Source organism: Engystomops pustulosus, chromosome 5, assembly GCF_040894005.1.
Source record: "Engystomops pustulosus chromosome 5, aEngPut4.maternal, whole genome shotgun sequence".
Classification (NCBI taxonomy): Eukaryota; Metazoa; Chordata; class Amphibia; order Anura; family Leptodactylidae; genus Engystomops; species Engystomops pustulosus.
In genome coordinates this window covers 57,358,908-57,371,195 of record NC_092415.1, presented here as the reverse complement: position 1 = coordinate 57,371,195, position 12,288 = coordinate 57,358,908, and the positions used below count along the sequence as shown (strand labels likewise).

At 44.8% G+C, this 12,288-nt stretch overlaps 1 protein-coding gene across 1 annotated transcript in view; it reads right to left on the bottom strand.

The window, feature by feature from the left end:
* The window catches only part of LAMA3 (laminin subunit alpha 3), a 156,764-nt gene that overhangs the window by 73,483 nt on the left and 70,993 nt on the right, over nt 1-12,288 (bottom strand). The window contains exons 30-33 of the mRNA XM_072152048.1: nt 7,838-7,964; nt 7,622-7,761; nt 7,334-7,449; nt 804-1,015 (exon numbers count right to left, since the gene is read on the bottom strand). Of these exons, the coding sequence (XP_072008149.1) occupies nt 804-1,015; nt 7,334-7,449; nt 7,622-7,761; nt 7,838-7,964 (595 nt within the window). The remainder of the gene's footprint in view (nt 1-803; nt 1,016-7,333; nt 7,450-7,621; nt 7,762-7,837; nt 7,965-12,288) is intronic.

Below are 12,288 nucleotides of genomic sequence, written 5' to 3'. Positions count from 1 at the left end.
CAGGCATGATAAACCAGGGATCCAAACAATGTGACTGTGGTATTATTCTTATATTTGATATCCATGGCCTCCTTCCTTCTAAAATCTACTTTTAAAATTATGCTAATGAGCCTGAAGGGCTACCTTGGCAGTTCTTAGAGTCCCTCTGTGCTGTAGCTTTACAAGCTGTTACACTGTCTCACCAACTCATCTGTTTCCTAAGCACTTCCTCCCTCCCACTCCCAGATGTAATCTCATTGCAGCACAGGAAGGTTCAGCACAAAGTGGGAGGGAGGAAGATATCCTACACAGTGTTATAGTATGTGACTCTGCAGCACTGAGGGGCTCTGGTAATGCCCCCCAAAACCCCTCATACCCATTAGAATAACTTTAAAAGTTTATTTTAGACAAAAAAGAAGAAATGGATTACAACCATTAGAAGATTGTAAATGCCCCTGCTTTATCCAAATGTGATGGTCGATTTCCTGTAAAAATAACATAATATAAGGCAACTCTGAAACTTTTGTTCCCGTTTTCCATTGACCTATATAATTTTAAAGAAAATTCAACCAGTAAATGAGCATCTCAGTGCAACTACACAATGCTGATTGTTAGAATACCTTAGTCTTTTGATTGAGCCATGATATAAGGAGAACAATGCAGTTTTTAGAAATATTACCCAAGAAATCGATTAACTTGAGAGTAGATTGTGTGTTCATACACTTGGAATGGTTTGTACACAGGGAAGAAGCACTGACCAATACTGATTAATCATAATTGACCTGACAGTAAGGACAGAACTCATGACGACAACTGTAACTCACGTCTGCAGTGTGGAAATCCATAGTAACCGGTAGCACAGCGGCTGCAGGTTCTTCCAATAATGTTGGGTCTGCAGCTGCACTGTCCTCCAGATGGATTGCATACTGTGTTTGTGGATCCTTCTGCATGGCAACTGCATGGTAATGCTCCATCATTATAATATGCCGCTAAAGATCTTGCAGATTCTTTACAGAATTCGGGAGAGGATACTGGGCTAGGGGCAATGAAAAAAGTATTATTTATACCAAATGAGTGAGAACATATAATTGAGAGATGCTTCGTATCTTTTTTCACTCTACGCCTGGTATGGGCATTAAAAGCCGCATCTGAAAATTGCATTGCATCTGCATTGCACTCTGTCCCATTGTATTCAATGGCTCTTTCTTCATTAGCGTTGTTTTTCACGCGCGTGCTTGCGTTCGTTTGCACGCGCGTCAAAATCGCAGCATGCTCTATTTTTGCGTTTCACGCGCGTTTTTCACGCCCCATTCAAGTCTATGGGGACGTATCAAAAACGCATTGCACTCGCGAACATTGCAAGTGCAATGCGAGTGCAATGCGTTTTAAACGTAAGGGTTGCTAGGTGACCAGAATAACAGTATTTCCCCTGCTCGCGAACGATCATTTAATTAAAAAAACACAATGAAGAACAGTGAAGAATAGAATAAAAACAGTGAACACAGGATCATTTAAGAGAAAAACACAGTGCAGAACACAGTGTAGAATAGATTACAGATGTTCGGCACATCTGCTTACTTGTCGGGAGATACGCGCGGAACGGTGCGCCCAAAATAGCATGTGAAGAACAATATATATGTGTGTGAAGAACAAATTGCAGATGTTTAAATACATCTGCAATGTGTTCTTCACACATCTGCTAACTTGTCGGGAGATAATATACACGGGGAACAGTGAAGAATAGATCGCAGATGTTTGCAACTTATCAGAAGACATTATTTTTCAATTAAATAACCCATTTTAATCCCAAACCATGGTCCCTTTGAAAAATGCTCGATTCTCCCATTGACTCGCGCGTGAAAAATGCGACGAAAACGCAAAAAAAACGCTAACAACACGCGCGTAAAAAACGCAAAAACGTTAATTACTCCAAAGAAAAATGGAACAAAAACGCAGCCAAAAACGTCAGTTTTTCACGCAATGCACCCTGACGTGAAACGCAACGCTAGTGTGGAAGAGGCCTTAGAGTATATTCAGATCTCAGTCCGAGTGCTACGCAACAATGCTTTTCTTTTGTATCTCTAATCCTAGTGCAGTCACTTTATTGTCTTGCACCCAGGGGAGGGGAGGCCCTGATTCTTGCTTCCAAGCCAGTGCCTGGGCCTGTTGCAGCTGCCGACAACCTCCACGCTCCTGCTGTTGCTGTCAACTGTCCGGCTGAGCCTGCTCCTGTTCCGGCACCCATTGGCCCACCTGTGGAGCCCGGGCTTACACCGGAGAAGAAGCCCATGACACCGGCATCCCTAGGGCAGAGGTGAGGCCCTCCACGGGATCTTGAAGATGCTATCTCTGATCAGTGACGACGAGAGAAGGAGGCCCAGCGATTCACTCCTCAGCCTGCGATGCCCCAAGCAGTGACCCACGTGAGTGTCCCATCGACGGAGATCGTCAGCACGGGTCCCATCGCCAACCATGGGCCAGGCCTAGTCCAGGGGAGTAACCCGGGCCCCTCTCCTGCCGCAAGTGCGGACGGATCACGAGGGTCCTCTGTGGCGGGAGATAGCCCGTCGGATGAGCCCCGTCCGGGGGCTCCGTCGAAAGATCATCAATGGGCAGCTGCCTACCAGTGGGGTGATGACCCGACCCCAGAAGATTTGGAGCCAGAGGGAACCGGAGCGCTGCCGCAGGCTCCTATTTACTTGTTATTGGACCCATTGATGGTCCCAGGCTCTGTTGAGCCATTGACTGGGGAAAAGTTGCCATTTTCATATGTATGCTATTTATGCCTTTACAGGAAATGGACATTGATGTTATGCTACCATGAATAGCCAGTTTATGCGACGTTTGTAACATTTAAGTCATTTGCCCATTGGGCTGCCTAAGCCAATGTGCATTTCTTATGTTTGCACAACTGTCATAATATTGTCAGTAAGTTTGCATATGACATCTTCATAGGCTTTGCAGGATTGTAGCAAAGGCTGTGTCGACTTACGCCTAGAACCTGAGCTCAGTCATAGTGTGGCCTCTGTAAACTGCGGGTCCTTAGGGGACTGGGGTGTTCACATAGTATCACCTAGATGTCATACATCAGGGTAAGACCGTCAGACGGCAGGTAAATTGTATTGTATGCACTACATATACTGTTATGTGTATTATATTGTCACCAAGGACGAAGTGTTTGCGAACAATTTGTCAGGCCTTGGTGCAAGGAGTGGACTACAGGACATGAAACCACACCTTTCCCTCACCAACAGTTGGTTTAAGGGCGTTAGCTAATAACTGTATTACTTTCATTGTATTTTGTGTACCCAGTCCAAAACCAACCACCGGTGCCTGTAGTCAGGACCGTGGGCGGCTTGTCCCCCTGCACTGCACATAGCCAGCACTTCCAGTAAGTGCAACCTTTGCCATCCACACCCCTACCTGCTGTCATGTGCATGGACCCTCTGGAGGCCATATGCTGCTGGCCAGCGTTGGTTATTCTTCACCCATCTGGTCCATAGCCGAGACGGGCGGCTCTTTTAATTGACTAGGGGGTATGCAACACCCCTGCCAATGCATGGGTAGGGGAGTGTTTGCAAATGAGGCCCTTCATCTGCAACCCGCCTTAGGGATAGTACAGTCATTGTTAGGCATCAGCATCTGTAGATACTGCCTGTACAGGCAAGGGTTAAGAGATATGTGATATGTCATCCTATTGTATTCCTTTATGTGAACTGGAGTGTGATTGGAGAGTGAGCCACCACCTGACCAGGAGTTAACAAAACCCCTGGACAGGGAGGAGCAAAAGGTCTTAGGCCCTGCTCCTGAGCACAGATCTTTTACCACAGGTCTGCTCTTAGGACAGACCTCTTGAGCTCTTAGGCCCAAGCTCTCCCACGAGAGCACACCTACTACACCTTCTAGAACACGCTGAGTGACCAGATACGGTGTCTGTGCACCACTAGCACAGACACACAGTTAATCCCGGGACAAGCTGCAGCATCCACATCTGGACACAGCTTCATCCTAGTCTGCATCTACTTCCAGACTGGTGAATCTACTCTTGAGGATCACTCTCCATGACCACTCCAGTAATCCGGAATCTCTCCAGTAATCTGGCATCTGTCTCAAGATCATTTTGGCCCATTGCCTGCAGTTGTTCTAATAAAGAACTGAGTTATTTTGCACAACGTTGCCTCCGTCTGATCCCTGGTTATGGCTGTATCACCACCCTGGACTCCCCATTACATAGGGACATATATTATATACATTAAGGGGTTGCCGCAGGGGGAACCAGTACCTCAGCCTCTCCCTCCATATTTCCTGCACACACCACCTGCTGGAGACCTGCCAGGCTGTAGGAGAGCCCTCCAGTCCCCATACCAAGCACAGTGACATCGGACACTCCGGCATTATGGGCCCCGGTTGCCCCCAAGCCCCAAGCAAAGGATAGGCCCCGGTGGGGGATGTTACATTGGGCTATCATAACCCCAACTTTAAAGGGAACCTGTCACCAGGGACCTCATTTTCACTAAAGACAAGTTGCAGAAGCCCATTATACCTATATTGTAAATTTGCTTTTCTGCCTTTTATAAGCATTTGCAGTACAATATAATTGTGTGTTATAACTTACCTTGCACCCTGACAAAATCCTGGGGTAGTCACAGGAGATGGGCTTTGGTTTGGATGCATCTAAAAAAATAACATGTGCCTTGTCTGTGTTACTCACTCCTCAAAGCTTAGTCCCCACCTTTGTGCTCCTGTATAGCTCCTCCTGCTCCATCTCAGAGGTCACAGCCTGGTGAGATGACATCAGTGGGGGAGGGACAAGCTGTACAGGAGCAGAAAGATGGAGGTAGCCTGCAGCTCAGACAAGTCACATGTTGTTTTTTGAAATGCATCCAAACAAAAGTCCAGCCCCTGTGACTACCACAGGATTTTGAGTGCAAGTTAAGTTATAACACACAATTATATTGTAATGCAAATGCTTAGAAAGGGCATTTTTGCACTGCAGGTGCCATATGTCTTTAGTGAAAATGAGGTCCCCGGTGACAGGTTCCCTTTAAGACATAAGATTAACTGTTACAGTAGTTTATTTGTAAAATGTTGCTGTCTGTATAATACAACTAGAGGCATTTTAATAGTATAGAATGGATATTTTCGGAAAATTATGTGAATTTTATTAGCTTAAGTATTTTTATGTCATGCACACAGCCGTGTGCTAGCGATTGATTCAATACAAGTGCGTGTGTGTTTTTCTACCTGTATACAGCAAAAATCCCCAATTTCTAATACATTATCTGGGGTTTATATATAAAAAAAAATGTGGTTAACCTGACACAGTGCTGTGGGTGTTTATTGCTTCATACCAGGGTCTTTTACAGATCCAGCAATTTTACAATAATTTAGTATACCTCCCAACTTTTGGACTAGAGAAAGAGGGACAAAAAGCCCCTTTTTTTCAGAAACCATGCCTATTGTCTCGCCCATTGTCCCACCCCCAAACATAGTATAATATCAACCTTAATAGCCCCCAGGTAGTATAATCTTCCCTTCCTATGTCCAACCCCCACAACCTGAGGACCCATATCATACCCCCTAATGCAACTCATACTATGAAGTCTGAAATAAGAAAGTTGATTGCAGGTGCCAAAGAAATCAGTGGTGATTAATGTTATTTACATTAAAATGTACATAGACATAGGAGTAGATTGAAGGTACCTCTCGGACGCTGCTAGAACCCCCTGTGTTCAGGCGGGAAATCCTGAAAAGATCCAATGTAAATTTCAAAATAAAAAAGAACAGGGGTGGGGGTGCACTTCCAGGTACATGTACAAGGCCACGGATATGTTCGGAATAGGGGTATTGAAATAATAATGCAGTAGAACAGAAATATTAGTGTAAAAGTGAATATTTTTAGTGACACCGGAATAATAACCCTTCTGTAACACAAATACTAATAAGGAACACTCATAAGGAAAGAATTATGTTTTAACCATATGCATCACGTAATTCTCAACTATTGATAAAGCCCTAGAAACATGTATAAAAGAAGGGACGGGTGTTTGAGACGCTAGCAACGCCCGGGAAGAAGCCTTGCTGGCGAAACCCTGGGTCGGGCGGACATGAAAGCTAGCGTCCCACTATTTTGACTTGTGATATGCACATTTTTTATTGACTAATGTGAGTATGATGAACCTGAATAAATTTTAACTTTGTTGGAACGTACCACACCATCTGCCTGCATATTTACTTCCAGCTACAATATAATTAAAGGAGGATAATGAAAGTGCGATGGTGCTAGTCTGAATGGTGACATACTTTCAGCAGGAGAAACTGATGATTAGTGCCGTTCATCGATGGTTAAAGATGGAATAATGAGGGAGAAGAGTAATATTGGGAGTTTTGGTCATAGTGAAATTATTTTCTCTATCTCTGTGGACTTTTTCTAAGACTGTGTGGACCGGTCTTATACCGTGAGTAGCTCCTTAAGGGGCAAACTGTGCACCACAGTGTTTTCTAGGCATTTCCTTATAGCAGTTCAAAGCACAAGGCAGCTGGCCGGCTAGCAGGTACTCGGTGCCAAAGTGTATTGCAGGAGGTGCATGCCTTTTTTTCGTACACAGTGCTGGAGGGGAGATAATAGGGGCACTGCGCATGCGCAGGATTTCGATCAGGATCGCTGGAGGATGGGGAAGTTCCGGAGATCCAAGAGGCAGGGCAGGTATCGGCTCGATGGAGGGAAGGGTGCAGGGTTTACCTCGTTCCCCACCCCCTGATAATCTATTTATAGATTATACATTCCCTTTAAAAACACCTACAGAGACATGTTAGTAGAACTAACAAAGTACTTTTAAAAGGAAGCTGTCACCACATTATACCCCCAACCCCACACACAGTGGGGGTCATTTACTAAGGGCCCGATTCGCATTTTCCCGACATGTTACCCGAATATTTCCGATTTGCGCCGATTTTCCCTGAATTGCCCCGGGATTTTGGCGCTGGCATGCACGCAACGGAAATCGGGGGCGTGGCCGAACGAAAACCCGACGGATTTGGGAAAACCGCTGCATTTAAAAAAAAATGTGTCGCGGAGCTTGCACTTACCTTCACTCAGCCCGGCTCGAAGTATTCCAGTGCGTTCCGGGGAACTTCAGCGCAGCAGCGCCACCTGGTGGACGTCGGAGGAACTGCCTTAATAAATCCCGTCCGGACCCGAATCCAGCGCAGAGAATGCGCAACTGGATCGCGAATGGACCAGGCAAGTAAATCTGCCCCAGTATCTTCTTCCTCCATTCCTAAGTCCACAGGAGGTCTTTTTATACATTTTTTTTACAATTTGTGACAAGATATATCTGTTACTTATTCTTACTCAATATAGAAGCTGTTTTCTCCACATATATTAATGAAGTCAGAAGATTTATCCAGAGGTGGCTCTTGTAAAATATCATGAGAGTAACTGTCTGCTGGGAAAATCACAATAGGTTCCTGAAACAATAAAATAAATTATCTAAAACAAAAAGCACAAAAGACCAACATCTCCAACATACTGGATTTTAGGAATATAGTTTTTCAGTTTTAGAAATTTTAGTTTTTCAATGTATCATCCTATGCAATTAAAACAGAATGACAATGAGATAAAAAAAATGGCCCTACTCACCAAGAGTAGGGGCTTATCTGTAGGAGTTGTCACAGTGACTGACAGTTCTGGGTTAGTGATATCAAGGCTTATACGGTTACCAGCAACCACCAGTTCCCGACATCCCGAACTATGAGGACAATATGAGGCATTGAAAGAACCTAAAAAAAATACAATCAATACATATTATTTATGTAAAAATATAACAAATACCATTCATAAAGGAGAAGACCATACCTGACCACTGTGTGCCACCATCAACCAACACTGATACAGGAAATGCAGGGTTCTGGGTCTGGTAGTAATGGACCATAAAAACATAACGCCCTGTATTTGGTATTCTTCTACGTAAAGTGATCTGATTCTGTAGAACAGATAGATTCAAAATAATCTTAGTTATCACATGTGTTCAGTATTAAAGAGTCACCCTATGCTATACAATTAGTTTGTTAAAAGGAATATATTACAATTTTTCTTAAAATATACTGTACTTATACAGATTTTGCCAGTCCTACAGCCAAACATGGATTATTTTTAGTGTTAATAAGCTCAAGGAGAAAGTGAGTGTGTAACCATTAAAATATAACTTTTAATAATAATTATATAAAAAACGTTGTAGAGTGTCACCTACCCAGTCATCTAAATGGGACACTATGCGCAGAAGATACTCTTGACATTCACCCTCAACAGCAACTCTTTCCTCTTTGATGGCCAAATTTACCACCAGCTCAGGGGTACAGCTATGGGGAGCCCTTGTGCTCCCTCATATGCTAATTTACTCCTGGGCTGGTGGGAGGCCACATTGGTTTTTGGTGACACCCCACCGGTGGGGATCGAACAGGTCGATTTATTTTTACGATACATCGACGACATATTCGTCCTGTGGAAGGGTGAGGCATCTGACTTTGAACGCTTTGTAGAGTCCCTTAATCATAATCACATTGGGCTCCGCTTCACCTCAGAGAGTCATACCAGTACCCTCCCCTTCCTGGATGTGCTTATCACACGGTCCCAGGACGGTATGTTACACTCTTCTATATATCGTAAACCTACCTCAACTAACTCACTACTGAGATGGGAGAGTCACCATCCGTACCCACTCCGTAGAGGTATCCCCAAGGGTCAATACCTGCGAGTCCGCAGAAATTGTAGCTCCCTTAATGACTTTCAGATACAAGCACGGGATCTGAGGACCCGCTTTCATGAAAGAGGTTATCCAGATGAGGTCCTTAGAGAGGCCTATCAAAGCAGCCTCAGGGCCAACCGCACTGACCTCCTACAGGGCCCTTTGAAACAAACTAATAGGGAAGCGGACAACAAATTTCGCATGGTTGCCACCTTTGATAATGGCTCAAGGGAAGCTCGAGCCATTTTGGAAAAACACTGGCCCATTCTGCTGATGGACCAAGATTTGAGGACCCTTGTGGGACCTACACCCTCCATCACATTCCGCAAAACGCGTTCCATTAAGGACAGGGTGGTTAAGAGCCACTTTGTTCCTCCCAAGCCCCAAGGGACTTGGCTGGACAGACGCCCGTTGGGGAGTTTTAAATGTGGGGGTTGTGTCGCTTGCCCATATATCCAAACCGGCAAAACATTCGCCAGTAATGTCACAGGCAAAACCTATAAAATTCGGGACTATATTAACTGCAAGTGTTCCGGGGTTATCTACAAGGTTACCTGTGACTGTGGTTTGGAATATGTGGGAAAAACGTTTAGGGAGTTCAGAAGAAGAGTAGGGGAACATCTGGGCGACATTCAACATGGACGTGATAAACCACTGTCTAACCACGTCACAGTGCATCACAACGGGGATGCCTCCGTGTTACGATTCATGGGTATTGAGCATGTCCCTCCCCCTCTAAGAGGAGGAAATTGGGACAAGACTATTCTCCAGAAGGAAGCCAGGTGGATATTCACCCTGAACACCGTGTACCCCATGGGTTTAAACGAACAATTGTCATTTACTTCGTTTCTCTAACCTAATTTGCCACCTGTGCACCTGGACGTGTGGTCATTATACGTTATGGTATATATACACACTCTACCTTCTAAACCTAATGTCCCCACTGGATGTCTATTAGTTATGTGCAGCATAAGTTGTAGATCCCTACATTTCTCACTTATTGCATCCTCATTATCATTTATTTTCCTAGACTTTAAGTATCGTATTTTATCTATCTTGTGCCGATAACCGGCACCTTTCTTCTCTCACCTGAGTCCGTCGGTCCCTTACGATTAAATCACCATAGCATAAGTGGTAATCATGCCTACAGGAGATCGGCGTCCACATGTTGCTCTGGCAACGATGACTACTCTAACCCGCCCCCCCCCTCCTTACCTTGCGCATGCGCACTGCGTCCTTGCCAAGCTCGGTGCTGTCCTCTTCACGGTCCGAGGTTTCAACAGTTTGGTTTCCGTTGCGGTCCGCCGCATCCAACGGCTGGGGCGCTCCGCACACGGACCAATACGATTCTTGGGACAAGGGAGTCGCGTCCAATCACATCGCAGTTGGGCGGGGTCACGAGGTTTAAATAGGCGGAAGTTGTCTCCGTCTGGCGCGCTCACTATGCCAGCCTGCATATAGGAGGCCACCTGGTCCACCACTGTGACCGGTGACCCGCAGTAAAGTTCTTAGGACACCTGCTGACAGCATTTTGTCCACTATTTACCTACAAGCCCTTAGTGCAAGTAAACTTATACCGTGTCCAGTGTCTCTATAGTCGGACCGGCATCCAGCACTAAGATATTTCAAGTCCCTCTGAGGAGTATTACGAAACGCGTCAGGGACGCTTGATCATTGTTGGCGCTCGTAGGGGGCATGTCCCGGTACCTATAGGGATAGCTGTGGACTGCCCTTGTCAGGGCGGGAGATTTGTGGGTCCACTAGGGCGAGTTTCCCCTCCCCCGTCTGAGGTACCCTCACCTCCGGCCCGTTGATGCAACTAACGTCCGAATCACGGTAAGACGACTGTTTTCTTTTACACATGTCCTTACTGGACGGTGCACCATTTATATACTTTGGAGTATCTTCTGCGCATAGTGTCCCATTTAGATGACTGGGTAGGTGACACTCTACAACGTTTTTTATATAATTATTATTAAAAGTTATATTTTAATGGTTACACACTCACTTTCTCCTTGAGCTTATTTTTGAATATTTATCTGTGAGTATCTGGCTTAATTGTTATTTTTAGTGTTAACATATTTAATGTGCTGCCATAGAGAAGAGTCATCACCACTCTTGACCGGTCTCTTTTAATCAATTTGGAAATAATATTTCCCATGAACTCACAATTTTGGAGCATATTTTCCTAGAACTCTAGTTTGTACAGTTCCGCTGTAATTGCCTGTAGAAATGTACGAATAGTGACATCTGGGTTGTTACAGGTTGGGTACGTGTCCAATCAGTGCTGCCAGTAACAGATTATCAACATGGAAATGGTAACACCCAGTTGTCCATTTTTTCTTTTAATAGTGTAGACTTATAAAAATAAATCTCCTGCCATTTAAATTTCATGAAGAAAATGGCCATATTTGGCATCAGGAACTAAAGAACCTCTACCTAGAGCATACAGTTGTCAAGGTTTTTTTTAAACTCTTCCCTCTGGCCAGACCTTGTACCCAGATGGATCATAGACTGATCATAAACTAAAGTGGGACACTGGAGTGAAGAAGGGTCAGACTATAAGAATTAAAGTACACAGTGGGGCGCATTTACTTACCCGGTCATCGGACAATGCACTGTGCCGTGATTCAAGAAGATTGTGCGCCCGATATCCTGCATGTGTCACTTCCCCATTCGGGTCCGCCGGAGTTCACCATCTTCCTCCGGGTGCATTTAAGTGCATGGCTTGCGAAACAATTTTTTTTGTTAAATCCGGTGGTTTGTCCAAATACGTCGGATTGTCCGACGGCCCGCCTCCCGATTTGTGTCACATGAAACTAAATCCGATCTCCTCGACACAATCGCCTATAAAATACCTTTCCCAGTGGCGCAATCCCCGAAAACGTAGGAAAACCTGATGGAAATGTGGCCGCGGGACCCTTAGTAAAAAAGCCCCAGTGTCTCAAAGCAGATAGGACAGGGATGGCATATCTTTTAGGGTCTGATTGCCCAAACTACAACTCAAAACCTATGTATTTATCGGAAAATGTCAAGAGAACAATTTATTTCTCCCTGCTCTGTCACAGCTTGCAACAGTATCAATGTCCTAAAAGGAGGGGAAAATCGGATTATCACTATAGGTTCACTCTAGGGCTACCCGCGCAGGAAGAATCAAGTGGCCTGGAGCAGTAGCTCCAATGATAATTCAACCCTGTGCACATTTTCTTGCTCTGCTTGCAGTTCCAAGAAGCCAAGGATATGAAACTTTAAAATAGTGTAAAGTGTCAGGTCCTTTGGCTGCCTGGGTCTTGTCTGGCTAATGCTATGATTTGACAAAATAAAAGCGGAGAATTTCAGTAATGTAATGATCAGGATTGCTGTGTCCCTTGAGCCTGTACAATGACATCATTTTCTGGTGGTTTAAAGGGTGATTCCACAAAGCAAGTTAGGCCATTTCCACAGGATAAGGCCCATCTTGCTGATCAGTGGGGGTTCTCAGTGATGGGGCTCTCATGGATCACAAGAATGGAGGTCTGATGTATTCCCGTTGCACCCTTCGTCAGCTTCATGAGATGAACGA